This window comes from Taudactylus pleione, unplaced genomic scaffold (genome assembly GCF_031769625.1).
Source record: "Taudactylus pleione unplaced genomic scaffold, aTauple2 ptg000556l, whole genome shotgun sequence".
NCBI lineage: Eukaryota > Metazoa > Chordata > Amphibia > Anura > Myobatrachidae > Taudactylus > Taudactylus pleione.
In genome coordinates this window covers 19,983,298-20,008,782 of record NW_028284958.1, presented here as the reverse complement: position 1 = coordinate 20,008,782, position 25,485 = coordinate 19,983,298, and the positions used below count along the sequence as shown (strand labels likewise).

General features: G+C 46.2%; 1 protein-coding gene across 3 annotated transcripts in view; it reads right to left on the bottom strand.

The window, feature by feature from the left end:
* The window catches only part of ANKDD1A (ankyrin repeat and death domain containing 1A), a 52,703-nt gene extending 41,597 nt beyond the window's left edge, over positions 1–11,106 (bottom strand). Inside the window, exons 1-2 of one of the 3 annotated variants that reach the window (XM_088452720.1) lie at positions 10,911–11,106; positions 791–894 (exon numbers count right to left, since the gene is read on the bottom strand). In XM_088452720.1, the coding sequence (XP_088308846.1) occupies positions 791–894; positions 10,911–10,944 (138 nt within the window). In that variant the 5' untranslated portion in view covers positions 10,945–11,106. Of the gene's footprint in view, positions 1–786; positions 895–10,910 lie in introns of those variants that run through there. The other 2 variants (XM_088452721.1, XM_088452722.1) reach the window with 2 other exon arrangements.
* Between the last annotated feature and the right edge of the window lie 14,379 nt (positions 11,107–25,485).

The following is a 25,485-nucleotide window of genomic DNA, read 5'->3' as shown; positions in this document are numbered from 1 at the left end:
ACTATACCATTATATTCCATATTCACGGGAAAACTGGAGTAGTAATGCAGGACACGAAGCATAGTGTTGTGCGTAAGTGTATTACTGATGTTTAGGGGTAGATGTACTAAGCAGGGGCTTTTCTATAATGGGTGCAGACAGGGTGTGCTGGGCACACGGGCCCCTGGGTATTACCGAGTGGTAATACTTATCACTCGGCCTCCGGAGTCCCACATAGGCGCCGGTATCAGTGCTGTCAAAATCACCTGGAAAATGGCCACCGCACCCATTTTCCCGGCATTTTGCGCATGCGCAGTAGGTAAAACAGAAGGAAAATGTCCACGGCGCCATTTTACCGGTGACCTGCGCATTCGCTGTATACTGCAGTCTACCGATGCGGCGTTGCGTTCAGTGTGCTGCCGGAGAGTGAGGAGGGGGTCCCGGACAGAGACTGCAGATGGGCCCCCTCCTCTCTTGAAACGTCCCTGGTACTGAGGGGCTGGAGAAACATCTCCAGAACCTTATATAAAATTCTGCTATGGAGCCCACCATGCACTGTTCTGCTATTTTTAAGCGCAAAGGACATAGATATTATATGGAAAATTAAGGATTGCATGGGTTAGTGCAGAATTTGAGGGGCACAGGGTCATGCGTGAGGGTTACTGATATGTGCAGGCATTTTATCATATTAAATTACTATAAAACGGCTTCATATAAGGCTCTTTATTTCTCAAAGTTGCATTTACAGAGAAGCACCAGTGTCCCCATTATAAGTACCCTGACAGTAGTGTGAAAGGGATACTGTACCTACACTGTTCTTGGCTCGGACATCCACCCCTCTCTTAATTAACTGAAGCATCTTCTCGGTGTTGTTAGTTTTTGCTGCGAAGTGAAACTCTTGCTCGGTGCGGAGCACTGAAACAAACAACCAGGAGGTTACAAATCACCCAAACAACAGAGTAAAAAAGAGCGTTGGATCAACTGGTTCTACCACATAGAGGTTCTATGAGATTAATACAGCTGTGGTTTAATGTAAAATGTACTTTCCCAGAGGTGCCGCTACTGGGATGTCTGCATTTTCTCAGTATAGTTCCCCAAACTCTGGAGTTTCTAATAATATAATAATAATATATTTTTTTATATACACTCATGCCTTGTAAACCAGAGCTATGCAGAAACTAGGACATTTAAAATTGTATGTAGTGATTCTGGAACCCCCAGGAGACAGTGGTAATAATCAAGAGATCCACATAGAAAAGAGGAGTGCGGGTGTGGGACATAGAAAATACCATTATAATAGATATGTATTAACAGTCATGTACATGAACAGTTCGTCCTCTTCTACAGCCCAAAATATGTTTTTGCAGTAACTTACAGTCAGCTATAATCAGCCTATACTAAATAATGAACAGAAATCTATGCACATTTTCTCTTATTGTTAAATTTACCACCACTCAGATTTGGAAATGACTGGATAAATAAGATCTTGCTTCTAACTGCTTTATATATTGTACAATAACTCAGAGCCAGCTTATCTAGAAAGTTCACTCTGTATTAGGTCGCTATCCTTATTGCATCTTAATGCAACATACACTATTCTCAGTTGCTGATGTTGTCACAGTTGTGGTTGTGGGCTTGCTGTGCTCTGGGCAGTGTGTTTGTATTTCTCACACATAGTTGCCTCTGTGCTCTCCCTCCATTCATTAGTACTACAGAGAGCAGTTATACAAATTACAGCAGACAGGATGTCATCGTGTGTGAGGGCTCGAGGGGACACACTGCAAATAAATGAATGATCTTAATCAGTGCAGACCTCACTCAGCTCCTCGCTGCACAGGGAGATCTTGCTATTTTTAAGAAGCAAGTCTTGGTTAACTCCTTTGCAGTTGAGATACTGTAACCTGTCATACTGAAGAAGTGGATGTTTTAACTTAAGCTGGTCACGCACATCTGTAATACTAATAATCGTATCAAGCAATTGATCCAGTATCACAGCTATGTTGCCCTTATGTGAACCTCAAATTATTCTGTCCAAACTCAATTCCATCATTATTAGACATTTTGGTAAATGTGGTTGGAAGGTGATGGCTACTGACCAGTGAGTGTGGTCATCTAGTGGTCACACTGACAGGTCCTAGTGACAGCAGCAGGAATATTACTGCTTAATTCGTGCCATATGATTTGGCCAATTGCATGCAGGCATGCTAATCCTACCACTTGGCACTTGGGTACAGTATCAGGATCAGCCCATGTGTGACCACATTACAGAGAATACTATCCCCAAAGTCTGTACTGGGCAGTCATAATTCCCATTACTGATAGAAGGTACACAAGTCTCCGTGTTCTTTATGGCACAAAAAAATAAAAAAATATTTGCTGACAATCTTCAATATAGCGATTCAATGCCCTTCGTCATTGTTATCTGTCAGTAAATTTGCTGACAATAGTCCGTTTTTTGGCAGTTAGTTAACAAGACACAAAGAAGAACATACAGACATTACTACTGTACAAAATACACACACACAACAATACCTATTCCTTTGTTTTTAGACATTTTCATATTAGAGAAAAACAACTGCATCAGTAAAGAGGTAACTGCACCAGTAAAGAGGTAACTGCACCAGTAAAGAGGTAACTGCACCAGTAAAGAGGTAACTGCACCAGTAAAGAGGTGGCAGCCTTTGATTTCCATAGAATACTAACCAGATATATTGCTTGAAATGTTAGCAACAATTCTATAAGGGGCTTTCCCACTGTAAGTGGGCGCAGTGTCTATGTCTGACGCAGGCAAACGATTTTATCAGTCTGCGCAGGTGTCCGTGTCGCACTGTGCACGTGTCCCAATGGTTATCGCAGGGGACGCAGAAAGAATTTAGATGCAGAGAGAGAATTTCAAGTGGGCGTTCTTGAGTGGCAGCAGGCTGTGGCTAGTCACATATGGGCTTGTCACAGATGTGTTGCGGTCAGCGACTGCAATTTCGTTTGGCCATGTTCAGATAGACATTCTGCGCCTTAGTGGGGCTGGTGCAATCTTCCATGGTGCGCCTTAATACGCAAAGCGTCGGAGTACCGCTGCAGCCGGTAGGCACCTCTGTACGAATCAACTGCGACATTAGCATAAAGGCAAAGTTGTGCTGCGTAAAAAGTCGCACTTGCAGCAGCATTAGTGCCCACCTCTGAATCAGGCACTATGTGTGAATTTGACTAAACCTGCTCCGCTTGCAATAATAGTACTTTGGTTGGGAGCCCTGTAGTCTTCATTATGGGGCCAATACAGAGTTGCACACAAGTTGTGCTAAACTACATTCACATTGCGTGCATGAGAATAAATGCCGGTATTCCCCCATATGCAGAGCTGCATGCATGTAAGTGACTACACTGCCTGTACTTGCATGGATGGTTTTATAACAATCAGTTTGCACTTACACTAGCCCTATACTGTACCTGGAGCAAGAGATCTTTCTGAAAACAAACAGAGCTCTTCGTACACACATCTCTACATAGCCTACAGTTCCAACTACACACCCTCAGGCAACTTAGCCTACGAGTGAACGCCCCATTACTAACCAGTTATGCCCCTTCAGCAGCAGTGGAGATGCAACTGCACTGCATATGAATTGTCTGTCTAGGCGTGCACTCGGCTATGGGGAATGAGCAGTACTAAGGGGCCCATTTATTAATGATCGCATTTTGCAATGCGATCAGGGCATGCATTGCAAAATGCGATCATAGCGGCCGTATGTATTCACCGGCACATGCAGGGTGATGTGGCCGGAGTGCCTTCGGGGGGCTGCAGTGCATGCGCAGTCCCGCGGACTGCACATGAGCGGCGCCCATTGCCGGCGGAGGGATCTGGGAGATCCCTCTGCTGGCTGATATGCAGTAAGTGCCTATAGACTACAGCGGCTAACACTATCTTCAGATGGCGTTAGCTGCTGAGGCCAATATCAGCAATGCTTCGCATTCCGGATATTGGTACATTTGGCAGCATCGCATCCCCTATAGAAACCTATGGGGGAGGCGGCTGCCAGTGGCAATGGAGGGATCATATCGGAGATAGCTGCTGCGGTCCCTCCTTCATACATCCGGGGGATACTTAGTATTTGAGGTAAACCCCCGAAAACGTGTGTTTTCGGGGATTTTACCTCAAATATTGAATGATAAATGGGCCCCTAAGTCACACATCATCTGTCTACAACAGCCCCTATTTTGTTGTCTTTTTATACAGGTGCCAACATGAATGATCATTACTTAACAGCAGCATCCAGGTTGATTCCACTAGTACCACATTCATTAACTGCAGCCATGAAATCACAATACTATAAGAAACAGCTGTTTGGATGTAATTTGTAATTTTATTTAATTAGATTTAACTACATGTGAATTTTTGCATTCATTAATAAGACTGTCAAGACACTATTCTCTCTTGTGTATATGACACTTCATGAAGTTATTATATTGTATACAAACAGGGTAATGTGACCATCGCATTGACCATTATCCAGGGCTGGATTAAGACTTGTGGGGGCCCTGGGGCAACTAAGTTGTGGGGGCCCCCACCAAGCCTCATAGAGCCTACCCCCCTCCCCCGCCACACGGAACCTACCCCTACCCCCACCCTCCCACACACTCTAACACATTCATACACCTATATACATACTAACACATACATGCACATATGTACACACTAACACATACTGTATATACAATAACATACACATATATATGTACACATAACATACATATACATACATACATAAACAAATACAGCCACAAACACATACATATATACACATAAAAACACACATATACATATATAAACAATAAAACAGTACACATACACTTACATTTTATGCAGCTGCTGCTCACTTCATTAGGCTCCGCCCCCTCGTGTCGTAATGCTGCGATTCGCGGGTCATATGGGGGCGGGCCTTGTCGTATCGGCCTTTATTCTTGTATTTAATTTTGTTTTTTTGTCTAATTCTCTCAAGAGGTCACTAGGGCATCAAGGAGTATAAAAGCCTAAAGTATACCAACATAATATACTCACACTATCGCTGGGTACATATCCAATCGATCTTTCCACCGACCGAGCGGCCGATTTGGTAAGTTATACACACTTACTAATCGGCCGCTCTATTGTCTGGACAGACATCTCAACTAGGCGGGCACCCAGTTGTGATGTCAGTGGTGGTCCCTGCAGCCAGTGTACAGGTGATTGGTGGGTCGCCCGTACACACAGGTAGATGTACCAATACATCTGCAACATATTTCAGCATCTGCCGTGCTACAGGGCTGACCTGATGTCAATCACAGGCATATCGTCTGTACACACTGACAGATGCACTATGCAGTGTTGTTTGTCGGCTGTAAGAACGACATATCGCATAGTGTGTACCGAGCTCATGATTAGAGCATCATAGTTTGGTCAGTATGTTTAGGATTGATTGACAACATGTAAATGAGATGTTGTCCCACCTTTTAACAAAACTCCTTGGCTACGGTGGGGAAACTGTTGCAAAATTCCACAGTTACCCAGTATAACAGATACCCATGAGAGGTCCTACAGGGGTGATTCAACATTTACATGTCATCCCTTGTACTTAACCTTAGTTTGTGTGATACATCTTACAATAAAATGCAGTTATCAGCCATCAGTAAAGCGCAAGTATCTACTATGTACTTGTACTATTATAGTTTACGTTGGGGATATTCTAGAGTGCATAGTTATATTGTATTACTTATTAGTAACTGGTAGGTATCTTAATGGGAATTACTGACAACAACAAAAATAAGCAAACCTGAAGAATACATGTGAGCAAAGTATACACACCCAATGACACATTAGTTTGTAGAACCACTTTTAGCAGCAATAACTTGAAGCAATCATATTCTATGAGTTTATCAGGCTCTTAAGCTCCGTATACACGGAGCGATCAGACAACGATCAGATATCTTTGTCTGATCATCCTGCATGTTCGATATCGTACATTCAGCACATGCACGAACCCCCAAACAACTATAATGACCTGCGATCAACGATTGCGGGTCCTTATAGTAACCAGTCTAACCTGGTCGATATCGATCAGGTTGGCCTACATGCACGGGCGATGGTCGGTATCGACCATCCGTGCCCACGCATCGACCATCGTTTGGGGATTGGAAGGGCCCAAAAACAAGATGATATGAACGATAACTAAATAATCTATATCGTTATCGTTCATATCGTCCTGTTATATCTGACCGTGTGTACGCATCATTACATTGTATTTGAGGAATCCTTACAAACTGATGGGAGTTCATTGATGACTGAGGGCATTGTTCATGTACAGATGTCTTATGGTTCTAATACAGCATCTCAATGGGGTTGAGGACTTTGTAATTACAAAATGTTAATTTGCTACTGTGCTTAAGATCACTGTTCTGCTGCATGATCCAAGCTTCAGCATCACATTTTCCTCTAAAAATACTCTGGAGAAAAGAGGAATTCATAGTGGATTCAAACATTACAATCCATCCTATATGATATATGGTGATGCACACACAGGGTCTCATTCAGACCCGCTCGCAAGCGGGTCGATGTTGAGGCCCTGCACACACGCAATGGCTGCACTGCGCATGCGCAAGCCCCAGAGTGAGAGAATTTCTCGCTCACTACAAAAGGGGCGGCTGTCGATGGTCATCGACAGCTCGCACCATTTTGTAGGCGGGGTGGGGGGGTGGCTGGCCAAACGGAGGCATTCCCGAAGGAACGCCTGCCGTTTGGGGCGGACCCACTGACATCACTTGTGATGTCAGTGGTGAGCTTCCGGCTCTATTAGAGCCGAAAGCTCACTGGGGCTTGTGGCAGATGAGACCCTACCACAAGGGTCTCGTCGCAAGCCCCAATGGTCGCGATGGCCTTGAAAATCACGACCATCAACCTGGCTGCTCGCTAAAGCTGTGGGTGGTCACCCACAGCTTAGCGAGCGGCCAGGAGGCCGGCTCATTATATTGAAGTGGCCGCCCTCATTCAGAGCGAGCGCTCGCAATTTGCGAGCGGCTCTGAATGAGGTCCTCAGTGCTTGGTTTTGGCCAAACATGGAGCTGTACATTAAGGACCTCATTCAGAGCCGCTCGCAGAATGCGAGCGTTCGCTCTGAATGAGGGCGGCCACTTCTCTTTAATGAGCCGGTCTCCTGGCCGCTCGCTAAGCTGTGGGTGACAACCACAGCTTTAGCGAGCGGCCAGGTTGGTGGTCGCGATGGTCAAGGCCATCACGACCACATTGGGGCTTGCGACGAGAACCTTGTGGTAGGGTCTCATCTGCCGCAAGCCCCAGTGAGCTTTCGGCTCTAATAGAGCCGGAAGCTCACCACTGACATCACGAGTGATGTCAGTGGCGCCGCCCCCAAACGGCAGGCGTTCCTTCAGGAACGCCTCCGTTTGGCCAGCCACCCCCCCACCCAACCTACAAAACGGTGCGATCTGTCGATCACCATCAACAGCTGCCCCTTTTGTAGTGAGCCCCGGAGTAAGAGAATTTCTTGCTCCGGGGCTCAACATCGACCCGCTTGCGAGCGGGTCTGAATGAGACCCTGAGACCAAACAACTCCACTTTGTGGGAGCTTTATCAAAGCACGGAGAGAGATAAAGTGGAAAGAGATAAAAGTATCAACCATCTGGCTCCTGTCATTTTTGAAAAACATCATGTAAAATGACAGTTAGCAGCTGATTGGATGGTACTTTATCTCTCTCTCAGCTTTGATAAATCTACCCCCCTTCCCCGGAAGTTGTGCTTTTCATTTATATGCAACTTTTTTCCTGAGAGAAGGGGCTCTTCTATGTACCTTTCAATGAAGGCCACACATCTGTCATATATTTGGTGGTAGAATCATGGATATGCATATACAGAAGCAGGTACATCCCTGGATGTAACTTTAAGTTCTGATTTTCATGTGAATTTCCTGTGAAAATTGGCAAATGTTCTCCATTTATAAATTGTTTTTCTCCCTGAAGAATTAAGTACTTTTCATGGTAAATAGCCACATGCCTAACACTTTTCAAGCTGATGAGCAGCAACATTTGCTGAGACTATATACTATAATCGAACCGATCAGCCAAATATCGGCTGATCGTCTCAATAATTGGGTAGTGTGTATGCAGGAGCTTTAGCTGATAAATGGCTTCAAACAATCCTGCACCGGTCAGACCGGGATCTGATGTGCTGCACACGTTATCTTGTTCCCGACTGCCCGATCCCGTCGGGACATCTGCAGAAATCACACACTGAGGGGGTCATTCAGACCCGCTCGCGAGCGCAGGACGCTCACAAGCGGGTCGATGTTACCCCAATGCGCATGCGCACGACGGAGGGAGCTCTGTCGTGCGCATGCGCGAGACCCGGACAGCGACAGCCAAGCCGTCGCTCCGGGTCTCGCACCAAAGGGGGCGTGCTGTCGATGGTGACTGACAGCACGCCCCCCTTTGGTGGGCGTGCCGGGGGCGTGGCTGCCAGACGGAGGCGTTCCCATGGGACCGCCTACCATCTGGGTCCGGCCCCACTGACATCACTAGTGATGTCAGTGGGAGTGATTTTCGCTCTGATAGAGCCAAAATCACTCCAGGGCTTGCGGTCACCGAGACCCTACCGCAGGGTCTCGTCGCAAGCCCGATGGTCGCGATGGTCTTGACCATCGCGACCATCTTTTTGGCCGCTCCCATATGCTGTGGGTGGTTACCCACAGCTATGCGAGCGGCCAGGAAGCCGCTCCATTTTTAGGTAGGAGGGCACTGATTCAGAGCAAGCGCTCTGGATCAGGCCCTGAGTTAAAAATTGCTCAGTGTGTACAAGTACACACCGGTCCGATAATTGCTCTGTCGGGTCAGAGCAATTATAGGAACGGCAGAATATATCTGCTAGTGTGTACCCAGCATTAGGCTGATGTATTTTCTCCTTGATACTGGTAGTATATTAGTAAAATCCTGAATGCTCCAGACTGAACTGCTAAAATGTCTGAGTTATACACAGGTGGTAGAACATCATCGTGATCCAAAAATAAAGCACACTTGACTAGCAGTACCTGGCTTATATGACCTCTTTCATTGATAAGGATGGGTGTACTTTCTTTCTCACACATGGCCTCTTCATGTTGGCTTTTTGCTGCATAATAATACTAATAAAAAGGAAAAAGTGTTACGGGCCAATTGTCAAACAACAATGCCCCTATAACACCAGACAATCAGCCATACACAGCCTCACCCTCCTTACGTGTGATACCAACCACTGCTCCAGTAGCAATGTTTAAATACAAAACCAGTTTTTCACAGTGACAGCAAACTAGCCAGTATTGCTACGGTAATGTCTCCACAGGGACAGGAAACATGACGCACTGCTCTGTCTACAAGATCAACAATCAGCAGTGAAACAATAGAAAAATATTTGTGCACAAAGAGACGCTGCTAATCCAGTTCTCTGTTGCTATAAATATATGGCAATTACTATGTGGGTGTTGCATAGGTAAATGCTGAGAGTTGTAGCCCTGCAAAAGCCATTGGGTCAAGGACTGGCTGCAAACTGAGGTTGCTTTAATTTTGGTATGAAGTAAAACATTTACTACTGGTTACAAGTATTCAGTGTAAATCCTCTAATAAATTGTTAAATTATGAGTAAAGGTGCCCACACACTAGGCGATATGTTACACGATCAGCCCGATTCCGACGCACGATTCTGTCGGGGCAACAGATCATGTAAAATAAGTCCTAATCGTGAGTGTTCACTCACGATCACGATGCTGATGCTTGTCCCCGCTGATCGTACATCGCAACTTCAGATCTTGCCTGCTGCAGGCGAGATCTGACAATTTCAGTCACGATGCACTGGAATAGTTAGGAGGCACGATAGATCGTTTGTCACATTGGACAGTTTGTAACACCAAATTCTTGCCTACGACTGCCGGGGAGCTGCTGGGGAGAGTTCAAGGGGAAATCGGACACGATATCACATCCTGACCACATCGTCAAGTGTGTGGGCACCTTAAGAGGTCAGCAAAATGGAAAACTTATCAAACTATGCATGTATGGGAAAATGGTAACATTTCAGGTCTGGGCAACTATAAATAACAATACTGCAGAATGTAACCATCATACAGCAGATGAAATTTACATTCACAATTGCCAACATAATGTTCTGAGACACTTAGCTAGTGGGTGGGTGCCATCTAACAACATAAGCTTTACAAACACAAGGTACCACACCCTCTCCTCAAATACCGCTGGTTCTACGCATAATAAATTTGGTGGAATTTGAAATGTGTCTATAATAATGAAGAAATAATGTGAGCTACTGAGATATACATGCTGCATACTGAATAAGAGAAGTGGTCCTGGGTGCTGCAGCTCAAATCTGCCCCCTGAAATCAGTGACAAAGGACAAGAGAACTGAGCAGCATTTTAAGAGCGGTGTTGTAGCATTAGAACATTAATAATTATTGGGGGGGTCAAGCAGATACATTCCATAATGACAATCTTTCCTCAGTGTGGGGTGGGGGCACTGTGTGTTTGGTTTACATTCTTCTGGCAAGTGTTGCTGTCATTAGTGGTCCCCAGCCCTGTCTTCCTGTCATTGTTCCCCTTTGGATAGTACTATGCCAGCAAGATCTGTCATAAGCATGGCTATACTGTATGTGTGCCCATGATAGATCAGGGGACAGGGACACCGATGTTAGGGAACGAAAGTGATAGCAGCGCTAACTCCCTGGTCACCTGTTATAATAAGCACAGGTGTGCAGCGTTTCCTATGAAGGGTGCAGCGTTCCCTGTGAGGGGTGCAGTGTTTCCCATGGGTAACTCGTTGCTGTACAAGAAAGGACGGTGCAAATGCCCATACATAGCACAGCCCCATCAATAGCCGCCCTAGCAAAGCGCAACAGCCCGAGCGCAGCACTACTTACAGATCTCATCATCGCACAGCAGCGCACTCTCCATCCCAGAGCCGACCTCAGCTCAGCCTCATCCCGCCGCCGGCCCTCACCACAGTGCCGCCCTTACCACCACCACCACCACCACCACCGGGGCAGCCTGCGCCCTCAGGCAGGGAGACGGCTGCAGTCAGTGCGCAGGAGCTTGCCGGCCAGCGACGTCACGGGGGGCAGATGCCGGGAGAAGGAGGAAGGGATGAGGGGACAGGGGGATAAGAGGAGGAGAGGGAGGGATGGGAGGAGAGAATGATCCTGGCAAAGACGCCTACCTTACCTCCTCCAGCTACATGCAGTCGGTAGACTCGCTACACCTTTATATGAATTGGATTTTATTGTAAAATGTAGGTTTCATGCACAGATTTTCACTAACAGAAGGCTCTGCAGGTCACGGCAAGCTCTGCCACTGCTCCACATGTACCTAGGGTGCCCTATGCCCTCACAGATCCGTTTCATGTGCTTATTTCATGACAGCTTTTATTCATTATCGGTGGCACTAGCATGGATACAAATCTATAGGTGATCAATGTCACAAAAATGTATATGTATATTTATTGCTTGCTTGGTGAGTTTTGTCCTCAGCTTGCTTTTGGGATTACTTGTTTAGGGAGTAACCGGTTTGCAGTGGCGTAACTATGGTATTTGGAGCCCAGGGCAAATTTGAAAAGGGAGCCCCCCCAACGTCCCGATATGTGTGCGCGTCGGGAAAAAAATGGGCGTGGTCACTTAAAAGTGGGGCGTGTCAACATGCAGTTGTGGTCCCTCTTATGCAGGCCCATAGTAGTGCCCCTTGTACAGTATCCCCAGTAGTGGTCCCCCTTATACAGCCCCCAATTAGTTCCCCTTACTCAGTGCCCCCAGTGGTGGTCCCCCCAAATGCAGTGCCCTATGTAGTGTTCCCCCTTATGCAGTGCCCCCAGTAGCAATCCCCACAACGCAGTGCACCCAGTAGTGGTATCCCCTTATGCAGTGCCCTTTATATAGTGCCCCCAGCAGTAGTCCCCCCCCATGCAATTTTCCCAGTAGTGGTCTCCCTTATGCAGGCACCCAGTAGTGATCCCCCCCTATCTAGTGCCCCCTGTAGTGGTCCCCGCAGTGCCCCTGGCAGTAAGCCCCTTATATAGTGCCCCCAGCAGTAGTCCCCCCCTCCCATGCAGTGCCCCCAGTAGTGGTCCCCCTGATGCAGGCCCCCAGTAGTAACCCCCCCTATCCAGTGGTCCCTGTAGTGGTCCTTCCTGTTATTGCCCCCAGTTGTGGTCCCCCCAGTGCAGTGCCCCTAGTAGTAGGCCCCTTTTATAATGCCCCCAGTAGTAGTCCCCCCCAAGTAGTGGTCCCCAGTTGAGGTTCCCCCTCCCGATTAAGTGCCCCCTGTAATAGCCCCCCCAGTAGAGGTCCTCCCAATAGTGCCCCCAGTAATAGCCCCCCCAGTAGAGGTCCTCCCAATAATGGTACCCCCCCATTGTGCCCCCACCCCAGTAGAGGTCCCTCCAGTAGTAGCCACCCCCTCCCCTGTTGTGCCCCCAGTAGTGCTGACAGGTTTTTTTAAAAAAATATATAAAAACATACTTACCTGAATCCACGCTGCTGCTTCGGACCGCGACACCTCTCCTGCCGCCGCCCGCCAGTCCTCCTGGGCTGGCGCGCTCAGCATAATGGGAGAGACGTCATGATGTCATGACGTCTGTCCCATTACCCACTGCAGGAGCCGGATGGAAGCCCGGCTCCTGCAGTGGGTGCTACAGCAGTCAATGAGAGTCTATCTGATTCTCATTGGCTGCTGTTTAACACACGCATCGCCGCCAGCGCTGGCGGCGATGCGTGTGTTATGCACAGCCTAAGCCCGCCTCCTGGCGCTATTGGGCAAGCGCTCAGGGGTAGGGAACGGGCTCAGGTGTGCAGCACAGGACCGGCGCTGGAAGCCTAGCGCCGGTCCTGTGTAAATGTGTAGCGCTGACCGCACTCACTGCGGCCAGGGCACGCACCCTGCTTGCCCTGCCCTAGTTACGCCACTGCCGGTTTGATGTTGGTAGTTCTTGCACGATGGGATCATTTCAATTAGGAGCGAGTTTGCAAAAGCGAGTTAGTTTCATGGGGGGAAGCAGTCGGGAAGCTGACGGACGTAATCCCGATCGCCGGCTTCCCGACTGTAAACCCGGCAAGGAACTGATGACAGGCGTCAATATCCCGACGCCTGTCATAAGAGCTACGCTCAGAGCCTGACACCCGGCTTAGCGATCGAAGGTAAGAGCCAGGCGACGGGCACGGATAGCTGGGGGGGGGGGGAGGGTTAGGTTAGGGGCTCCCGGGGGGGACAGGGTTAGGCACACCCCCGAGAGGGTTAGGCTAGGGGAAGGGGGGGTTAGGGTTAGCCACCCCCGGGGAAGGTTAGGCTTAGGCACCCCTAAGGGAGGGTTAGGGGGGAGAATTAGGTTAGTTATACTTACCATAAGGACAATCAGGATTTCCTCCTCTGTCGGGATGCGGCCGATGGTAAATCATACTGGATCCTTTCATGGAATACGTCTACATAAAGTGCGCACCTGAGAAATGCGAGATTCAACTAGAAAAAGCTAATGGGGCAGATGTATTAAGCTCTCGGAAGCGATAAAGTGGAGAGTGATAAACGACTAAACCAATCAGCTCCCAACTGTCATTTTTCAAAAACAGCCTGTAACATGACAGGAGCTGATTGGCTGGTCATTTATCACTCTCCACTTTATCACTTTCCAGAGCTTCATACATCTGCCCCCTTATGCGGTACTCGCAGGGAGGTTGCACTACTTTTCTACAAAAAGCGACCTGGGAGAAGTACAAAAAAAAGTGGGGAAACCATCCTGGATCCCCAAAAATTGGGGGTCCAGGATGAGATAGCAGGACCATACAGAAGGCTGTTAATGGCCACATGGAAAGTACTGGAGGTTCGAAATATGTGTCGAATGGCTGATTTTTCCACTTTTATTAATGGTTGAAAAAGATAGCAAGCAAGCAAATTAAAATCTTTCCAGCATTTTTGGATACAGAAATATGTCTGTAGTAATTTTTCAGTGTTTTCGTATATATTTAGTAAAAAGTTGGAATAAACGCTTTTACCTCTCATCTGCAAGTTCAAAACTCCCCTCTCTCATCAATACATCTCCACATACCTATCCCACATCATTTACACCTCCACATACCTATCCCACATCATTTACACCTACACATACCTATCCCCCATCATTTACATCTCCACATACCTGTCCCACATCATTTACACCTCCACATACCTGTCCCACATCATTTACACCTCCACATACCTGTCCCACATCATTTACACCTCCACATACCTGTCCCCCTTCATTTACACCTCCACACACCTGTCCCACATCATTTACACCTCCTCATACCTGTCCCACATCATTTTCACCTTTCACCTACATATACCAGTCCCATATCATTTAACAGATTATTGAGCTTTTTAGAGAAATTCACTTCAAAACTGACACCTCTTTTTTGGCCATGGGGTATATTTACTAATGTGCGGGTTTTTAGAAGTGGAGATGTTGCCCATAGCAACCAATCAGATTCTAGTTATTATCTTCTAGAAGGTGCAAGTTAAATGATAAGTAGAATCTGATTGATTGCTATGGGCAACATCTCCATTTCTAAAAACCAGCACTTTAGTAAATGTACCCCTATGTGATTATTCATTTGGGGAATAGAACAAGGGAAAGGTGGTGGGGGTGTACCAAAGTTTCTGCACCATGTCCCGACATTTTTACTTTAGAATAAAGATTTTTCCTACCTTTCCACCTTTTCCTCTGAAAACCAATGTGAGTTTGAAACTGAATAGCAAATCTAATTCGCAATGCAAGTTCACCATGAGAACGGCTCACGGGACCCAAATCGCGCCTAATTGAATTGAACCCCAAAATGTAGCATAGCAAAGTAAGTGTAGGTTCTTAGGGGCGTATTCATTGACATTTGTGGTCCGGCCCACATCCTTATCAGCGGATATCATGGCGAATTGAAATATTTTATTGGTGCTGTTTATGAAAGAGCAGATGCACCAATGAGAGCACGATCCGGTGAAGAGGAAAAAGTAAAATGATCGAAAACCCTATAACTCAGACCTGGATTGCTTCATGCCGTAGAAATTTGTGTAGATGTAGCCTAGAGGCTACAATAGTGTTAGCTAACTGCATCACAAAATGGGAATTTTTGATGCAAAATCTTAGAAACTGCATTGCAAGTCCTCTTAAAAACCGTGTATGCTGCGGTACCCCTTATTAAATATCCAACATGCTGAAATATTGTAGAAAGCAGCAAAAACAGCTTAATAAATAGGACCCTGGGCTCCGAGCGATGTTCGCACAACTGCGCATGCGTATGGGTTGTAATACGCATGCGCGAACCAGTCATTGCGGTCGGAAATTGTGTGCTCGCAAAATAGCGAATGCCTGCTAATTTGAGTGACAGAATGAGGCGTTTGTGGGTGGTAACAGGGGAAGGTGCTTGAAAACGGGGAGTGGAGATCCGAACGCAGGCGTGCCAAACGGTCAAAACGGGCGTTTTAAGGGTGTGCATAATTAACAAAGCAGCGTCATCGACCACGTCACTTGGTTGTTTCTTAGCCTGAACTGCTCGCATGATTGCGGTAGGAAAATTCAACCACAAGCACTGCGAGTAGTTCATACGCCTTTCGATGTACTCGATTAATCAAATAAATAGCGGAGATGACGTATGATGCGAGCGGCCAGGGGGCGTTTTTAAAAAAATAGCGAGCGCATGTTTCGTTCGCTGGTTCAGACATAGAGGCATCAACAGACCGCAAAGAGCGAGCGCTCAATTTAAATAGCCAGCCCCTTTTTCTGAATGAGCGAGCGCAAATAGCGTCCGGCTCTGAATCAGGCCCCCTATTCCTTATCAGGCATCAGGCTGTCTATGTCTAATGTAACTCTCGGTACTTAAGTTTAATATATTGTGCCTCCACCCAAGCTTAATGTAATAGCAATATGCTTAATAGGCTAGCTTGGGAAAGCCTATAGATTTATATGTATACTAATCAATAGTATTGGTGTCACTTTCATATATTAAATTGCATCACATATAAGGTATTCTCTAACTATATTTCTACTTTCACCTTAGGTCGGGAATGAACGGGATAACGGGATACTCCGCAGGTAAGTAACGTTTTTACACAATTTATCTTTCTCATATACTTTATGAATATGGAATATATGTAACTTTACAAGGTCAATTATATTTTACAATATCAGCGTTTACCATCTGAATTATTACACTATGTAGTTATCTAGTAATATAAATAATATAACCTTTTAACATTTACTCTCCTGAATACATAACACATTCGCACATATTTCAAATAACAGTGTGAGTGTAATGTCCAAACCCTTCCTTCACTTCCTACGACACATCGATGCTGAAGTAGATGGTTTAAATTATGCACCACACGTGCACTAGATCCTTAGTTTCTTTACAAATCCTGAGTATATAATAATGGATTCCTGGATTGTAGTAAAATAATCCCTGTAAAACAGTCAACTTTACATTAGACCGTAATTAGCGGCTTTTGGTTATGAATCCGGTTAGCAGTCTTGACACCTTAAAACTATCTCCATAATACTGCTTTTATACCTAAATTCCGGGTCTGACCCGGAGGTTGGAACAGGGTATCAAACCGGATCAGACCGGGAATTTAGCTGGTGCCGACCGAGGATATTCCAGGTCATCATGACCCGGATCGCGCCGTTTACACTGCAGGGTTTTACTCATTCACTCCCGTGTTAAACCCTGCAAGTTACCTGGTTTGGATTGCCGGATCACTCGACCCGGGAACCCAACTCTGTCACGTTTTACACCAAGGAGCTATCTGGGTTAACCCTGCTATAACCCGGGTTTTAGCTCTGGTGTAAAAGGGGTATAAGATGAAATATATATATTTACAGTCCACTGAAATGTTAACTAAGCAGAGTTCAACGCAGGAGTGAAACGTTTCTCAAGTAATAGCTACTTTCCCTTATTACCAGGTTAGGTGACACTGGACACTTTGTATTAACAAGATAACTAAATACAGTATAGGAGTCTGTTCTATTCCTCCAGAGTTTATGCTATGTAACTAAATTAAAGTACTTTGTATCCTTAGGAGCTCAGGGATTTTTAGAAATTTTCCTCCTCTCAATAAATTAGTGTCTTCAGGTGAGATCTCTTACTGCAGTCACTTGCAGATACCTTTCCAATATATTATATTAACAGGAGTGGACTAAGGCTTGTTGGGGCCCTGGGGCAACTAAGTTGTGGGGGCCCCCACCAAGCCACATGGAGCCTACCCCCTTACCCGCCACACGTTAAACACGCACACACACATATAATATATATATGTAGCAAACATATATTTTATATAACATACACACTAAAACGCACATATACAGTATACACACACAAACACATACACACTAACACATATACATTACATACACAGTATACACACACTAGCACATATTTACACATTAACACATACATACACACTAACACATACACAGTATACACACACTAACACATACTGTATATACAATAACACATACACATATATACACATAAACACATACATACACACATATATATTATATATATTCTTCCAACAGTTATCAAGATAGTGGTATTTACCACTATAATAGGTACACCTTTAATCTTAAGGGTGTTGTCTGATTGGTGGTGGAAAAATATTTCCTGGTTGTATTGCACTAGGAGGCGCTGTTTCTCATTTTCTTGTTTAGAGACCTATTTTGAACTGTTGGAACAAAGGTTGCCTGTAGAATAGCAGCCCCCCTTCAATGAGGGGAAGTGCAAGATCATTGGGACATAAAGAACTGTCCAGGACTGAGAAACAGTCACAAGTGGGCTAGTATAAATACCATCGAGTGAATAGCGAACCAGCGCCATACAACACTGCTTTGTGTTATATATATATATATATATATATATACGCAGTATACACACACAAACACATGCAATATATACAATAACACATACACATATATACACATACTGAACATACACAAAACAGTATACTTACATTCTATGCAGCTGCTGCTCACTTCATTAGGCCCCACCCCTCGCATCGTACTGCTGTGATTCATGGGTCATATAGGGCGGGGCTTGTTGTGTTGGCACCGCCCTCATTTCGGCAACGGTAAAAGACGGAATTGGTCCGTCAGGGGGAGTTTCTAGGTACTCAGAAACCCCCCTGCGTACTCTAGTGGTGGGGACCCCTCTGTGTGTGGGGGCACCGGGACGACCACCCCTGTCGTCCTTCCCTTAATCCGGCCCTGTATATAAGCATATACGTATGCACTAATACGCTGAATTACTCGGCTCTCCTATATTTATGTTTCCACAGGCTAGGTAGGTATCTTAATAAATAGTATATGCCAGTGTCTAGTATGCCTGGGTAACTGAAATTATCCCTGTACTGATAGAGCGGTAGTGATACAGTGAAGGGGTAATGTGGTTAACACTACTCACAAGAGGTAACAGCGCTGCTGCTGTTACCCGATGGTTGGACACGATGATATCAAATTGGCCACACCCCTCATCTAGTAGTGATCTTTGTCTAAAGCAGCGGGTTGCTCTCCTTTCCCCAGCAAAACAGCGCCCAGGAGGTTTAATATAACTAGGCTCCTCTTTGGCACCCTAGTATAGGCACCAGTAGCAGGAACCGCTTTTTCTGATATGTCGGCACCTCCCGATCAGCACTGTTTAAGTGCTGATGGAGCACCCTGGCACCGCAACAAACCCCTTGCTGGCCTCACGCTTCCTGACTCCCTGATGCCGCTGATTACACCTCTACCTATGCAGTGCCGGCAAGTCAGGGTGGTGTGCTCTGAAGGGGGGAACCGCTAACTGGCTGTTCACCTGACAACCCTGGCTTATATAACCCTTGATTGCCGCATGCCTCCCTCCTACAGTTTAACCCCTACATTGCCCTGCATGCTCCATCCCCCTTGCAATAACACCTGCCCAGCCATTACAATACCGCATTTCAATTACATACATAGTAGTTACCTGCATTAACAATTCCTACATTTTTAACACATATATGTTACCTCATATACTCTTTACATTGAGATATATTTTAAATATCTATTATTTACAAAGTAACCATGAACTTACCTTTTTTATCTAATTTTATTAGCCCATAGTTGGGTTGACTACCAACATATCACTAGTAAACAATCATGTTTGCCCATCAGTAAGTAAACATTAGGGATTCATACTTATCCAACCACAAATTGGACCTGCTTCCCAGTTTTGAAGCCAGTAGATCCAAACACTATATAACATACAGATACTTTAACATTTTTGTGAACAACCAATGAAATGGCAAAAACCATCTAGGACGATTTCATAAAGCCCTCCTCAAAATATTTGTCAATCAGCTGACTCCAGAAGTGTACAGCTCATCTTCCGGTACTCCTAGAGTGGGTTTCTGCTTAACTGCACATTACAGAGCTGTCTGCTAAGTACCTAGATAATATGTATAATATGTTTCGCTGTATCTATGTTGTTGTGAATTAAAAATTTTTTTGCAGATAAGCAATTAGTCTTCTCACTAAAGAGTAGTGAGCCCAAATGATGTTTTAAATTCATTGGTTGTAATTTTAAACACCCCATGACCCCCTTGTTAATGTGCCCCTATATAGTTAATACTAGATAGATATGTGGAAGATATGAGGTTTTTCATACATACACTAAAACGGGTTTGGTACGATATCCTGGCGGTGACCATCCCAACGGTCACAATACTGGCAGCGGAATACCGACGGTAAAAATCCTGACGCATGTTTGTAAGTATTCTAACTAGGGGTGTGCACCGGCCACTTTTCGTGTTTTGTGTTTTGGTTTTGGATCTGGATCTTTCTTCGTGTTTTGGATCTGGATTGGTTTTGCCAAAACCACCCTTCCGTGTTTTGGGTTCTGGGTTTTGTGTTTTGGATCTGTATTTTTTTGAAAAAAAGCATAAAAACAGCTAAAATCACAGAATTTGTAGGTTTTTCTGCTCCTATGCTATTATTAACCTCAATAACCTTAATTTCCACTCATTTCCAGTCTATTCTGAACACCTCACACCTCACAATAGTGTTTTTATGTCCAAAAGGTTGCACCGAGGTAGCTGGATGACTATGCTAAGCGACACGAGTGGGCGGCACAAACACGTGACCCATCTAGGAGTGACACTGCAGTGGCAGACAGGATGGCAGTTAGAAAAACTAGGCCCCAAACTGTACATAATGCAAAGAAAAAAAGAGGTGCAAGATGGAATTGTCCTTGGGCCCTCCCACCCACCCTTATGTTGTATAAACAGGACATGCACACTTTAACAAATCAATCATTTCAGCGCCAGGGTCTGCCACACAACTGTGGCTGAAATGATTGGTTCGTTTGGGCCCCCACAAAACAAGCTGGCAATTAATGTGTCCCTGCACAAACTGGCTCTACGGAGGCAAGATGTCATCCTCATCCTCCTCATCCACCGATTCCTCACCCTCTTCAGTGTGTACATCCTCATCCTCACAAAGTATTAACTCGTCCCCACTTGAATCCACCACCACAGGTCCCTCTGTACGTTCTGGAGGCTGGTCTCCCTGGAAGAGCTGATAATTCATTTTGATGAACATCATCTTCTCCACATTCTGTGGAAGCAACCTCCTACGCCTTTCGCTGACAAGGTTCCCGGCTGCACTAAACACTCTTTCGGAGTACACACTGGAGGGGGGGCAACTCAGGTAAAATAGAGCCAGTTTGTACAGGGGCCTCCAAATTGCCTCTTTTTCCTGCCAGTACAGGTATGGACTGTCTGACATGCCTACTTGGATGCTGTCACCGATGTAATCCTCCACCATTCTGTCAATGGTGACAGTATCATATGCAGTGACAGTAGACATGTCAGAAATTGTTGCCAGGTCCTTCAGTCCGGACCAGATGTCCAAACTTGGTCCTGCCTGCCCTGCATCACCGCCAGCGGGTTGCTTAGGATACCTAAGTTTTTTCCTGGCAGCCCCAGTTGCGGGAGAAAATGAAGAAGGAGCCGTTGACGTGTCACGTTCCGCTTCAGCTGACAGTGTGTTCACCAGCAGGTCTTTGCACCTCTGCAGGCTTGTGTCGGCCGGAAAGAGAGACACCACATAGGCTTTAAACCTAGGATCGAGCACGGTGGCCAAAACGTAGTGGTCTGATTTCAACAGATTGACCACCCTGGAATCCTGGCAAAGCGAATGAAGGGCTTCATCCACAAGTCCCACATGCCGAGCGGAATCGCTCCGTCTTAGCTCCTCCTTCACTTTCTCCAGCTGCTTCTGCAAAAGCCTGATGAGGGGAATGACCTGACTCAAGCTGGCAGTGTCTGAACTGACTTCACGTGTGGCAAGTTCGAAGGGCTGAAGAACCTTGCACAACACGGAAATCATTCTCCACTGCGCTTGAGTCAGGTGCATACCCCCTCCTTTGCCTATGTCATAGGTGGATGTATAGGCTTGTATGGCCTTTTGCTGCTCCTCCATCCTCTGAAGCATATAGAGGGTTGAGTTCCACCGCGTCACAACCTCTTGCTTCAGGTGATGGCGGGGCAGGTTCAAGAGTGTTTGCTGGCGCTCCAGTCTTCGGCACGCAGTCGCTGAATGGCGAAAGTGGCCAGAAATTTTTCGGGCCACCCAAAGCGTCTCCTGCACGCCCCTGTCGCTTTTCAGAAAATTCTGCACCACCAAGTTTATTGTGTGAGCAAAACATGGGACGTGCTGGAATTTGCCCAGATGTAATGCCCGCACAATATTGGTGGCGTTGTCAGATATCACAAATCCCCAGGAGAGTCTAAGTGGGGTAAGCCACTGGGCGATGATTTCCCTCAGTTTCTCTAAGAGGTTGTCGGCGGTGTGCCTCTTACTGAAACCGGTGATACACAGCGTAGCCTGCCTTGTAACGAGCTGGCGTTTCTGAGATGCTGCTACTGGTGACGCTGCTGCTGTTGCTGCGTAAGGTGATACATCTACCCAGTGGGCTGTCACAGTCATATAGTCCTTAGTCTGCCCTGTTCCACTTGTCCACATGTCCGTGGTTAAGTGGACATTGTGTACAACGGCATTTTTCAGGACACTGAGGACACTTTTTCTGACGTTTCTGTACAGTCTCGGTATCGCCTGCCTAGTGAAGTGGAATCTAGACGGGATTTGGAACCGGGGACACACTACCTCCATCAATTGTCTAAATCCCACTGCACTAATGGCGGATACCGGACGCACGTCTAACACCAACATAGCAGTCAAGGCCTCAGTTATACGTTTTGCTTCAGGATGACTGCTGTCGTACTTCATCCTCCTCGCTAAGGACTGTTGGAGGGTCAATTGTTTAGTAAAAGTAGTGGTGTTCCTACTTCCTCTCTGGGATGATGAACGACTCCCAGCAGCAGCAGCAACAGCAGCAGCGGCAGCAGTAGGCGTAGCAATGCAGGATCCTCCGGAGGAATCCCGGATAGGAGAGTCAGTCATGCCAGTGATATGGCCTGCAGGACTACTTCCAATCCTAACTAAGGAGGAAATTGACGAGGAGGGAGTTGACGGTGTGGTTTGCAGGCGCTTGGATACAACAGGACAACGGGATTTAGGTGTCCCTGGACTGCTTACGGTCTTAGCCAAAGTTTCTGAACTTGACAGTAACTTTTTATGAACGCGCTGCAGGTGCCGTATAAGGGAGGATGTTCCTAGGTGGTTGACGTCCCTACCCCTACTTATTTCACCTTTACATATGGTACATATGGCAAGACAGTTGTTGTCCGGATTTGGATAGAAATATTGCCAGACCAAAGAGGTGGAATGTTTGGTCTTCTGCCCAGGCATGACCGTGATGGGCTTTTTCATCCCACGGACAACAACTGTCTCCCCCGGAGCCTGATTTAAACAAACCACATCACCATCAGAATCCTCCTCGCCAACTTCCTCCTCAGCGCCAGCTACACCAGTATCCTCATCCTGTTGTACTTCAACAGTGACATCTTCAATTTGCATATCAGCAAGTGGACTGTGGGTGCTCCTTTCAGCACTTGCAGGGGGCGTGCAAATGGTGGAAAGAGCCACCTCTTCCCGTCCAGTGCTGGGAAGGTCAGGCATCGCAACCACCACCACACTTGGACTCTCCTTGGGGATTTGTGATATCTTCTTAGAAAGCACAGTTCTTCGCTGTGCTTTTGCCAGCTTAACTCTTTTGATTTTTTTAGTGGGAGGAGTGCTTCCATCGTCATGTGAAGCTGAACCACTAGTCATGAACATACTAGGGATCGACCTTAGCCGTTCCTTGCCACTCCGTGTCGTAAATGGCATATTGGCAAGTTTACGTTTCTCTTCAGCTGATTTAAATGTCTTTTTCAAGGTCATTTTCCTGAACTTTGCCATTTGGGATTGTATGTGCCCTCTACTATGACATTGGGCATCGGCCTTGGCAGACGACGTTGATGGCATGTTATCGTCTATGTCATGACTAGTGGCAGCAGCTTCAGCACTAGGAGGAAGTGGTTCTTGATCTTTCTCTATTTTATTTTTATCGGAGAAAGTTTGGTCCTCCATTTATGTTATATCGATTTGATATATACGTGCGGCTAAACACAGAAAATAATTTTTTTTTGGGTTTGGACTGGAGTGTACTTTGTGGGTTACAGCACCCTTTAACGGTCAAGCCAGCCGGCCCTTTACTTATGACACAGGCGCACGCTTGGCACTACTTTGCTGATGCACGTGCGGCTACTGCGCACACAATTCACAAACACAGAAAATAATTTTTTTTTGGTTTGGACTGGAGTGTACTTTCGGGGGTTACAGCACCCTTTAACGGTCAAGCCAGCCGGCCCTTTACTTATGACACAGGCGCACGCTTGGCACTACTTTGTTGATGCACGTGCGGCTACTGCGCACACAATTCACAAACACAGAAAATAATTTTTTTTTGGTTTGGACTGGAGTGTACTTTCGGGGGTTACAGCACCCTTTAACGGTCAAGCCAGCCGGCCCTTTACTTATGACACAGGCGCACGCTTGGCACTACTTTGTTGATGCACGTGCGGCTACTGCGCACACAATTCACAAACACAGAAAATAATTTTTTTTTGGTTTGGACTGGAGTGTACTTTGGGGGTTACAGCACCCTTTAACGGTCAAGCCAGCCGGCCCTTTACTTATGACACAGGCGCACGCTTGGCACTACTTTGTTGATGCACGTGCGGCTACTGCGCACACAATTCACAAACACAGAAAATAATTTTTTTTTTGGTTTGGACTGGAGTGTACTTTCGGGGGTTACAGCACCCTTAACGGTCAAGCCAGCCGGCCCTTTACTTATGACACAGGTGCACGCTTGGCACTACTTTGTTGATGCACGTGCGGCTACTGCGCACACAATTCACAAACACAGAAAATAATTTTTTTTTTGGTTTGGACTGGAGTGTACTTTCGGGGGTTACAGCACCCTTAACGGTCAAGCCAGCCGGCCCTTTACTTATGACACAGGCGCACGCTTGGCACTACTTTGTTGATGCACGTGCGGCTACTGCGCACACAATTCACAAACACAGAAAATAATTTTTTTTTGGTTTGGACTGGAGTGTACTTTCGGGGGTTACAGCACCCTTAACGGTCAAGCCAGCCGGCCCTTTACTTATGACACAGGCGCACGCTTGGCACTACTTTGTTGATGCACGTGCGGCTACTGCGCACACAATTCACAAACACAGAAAATAATTTTTTTTTTGGTTTGGACTGGAGTGTACTTTCGGGGGTTACAGCACCCTTAACGGTCAAGCCAGCCGGCCCTTTACTTATGACACAGGTGCACGCTTGGCACTACTTTGTTGATGCACGTGCGGCTACTGCGCACACAATTCACAAACACAGAAAATAATTTTTTTTTTGGTTTGGACTGGAGTGTACTTTCGGAGGTTACAGCACCCTTAACGGTCAAGCCAGTCGGCCCTTTACTTATGACACAGGCGCACGCTTGGCACTACTTTGTTGATGCACGTGCGGCTACTGCGCACACAATTCACAAACACAGAAAATAATTTTTTTTTTGGTTTGGACTGGAGTGTACTTTCGGGGGTTACAGCACCCTTAACGGTCAAGCCAGCCGGCCCTTTACTTATGACACAGGCGCACGCTTGGCACTACTTTGTTGATGCACGTGCGGCTACTGCGCACACAATTCACAAACACAGAAAATAATTTTTTTTTGGTTTGGACTGGAGTGTACTTTCGGGGGTTACAGCACCCTTTAACGGTCAAGCCAGCCGGCCCTTTACTTATGACACAGGCGCACACTTGGCACTACTTTGTTGATGCACGTGCGGCTACTGCGCACACAATTCACAAACACAGAAAATATATTATTTTTTTAGCACTTGGGGGGAGCACCCCTGATGGACAGAGCACCCCCTGGACAACACTACAGCACTCCTTTAGGACTGGGACACTGCACAGGACTTTGGAGTGGACACAGCCCCTATGGAGAACTGACTGCA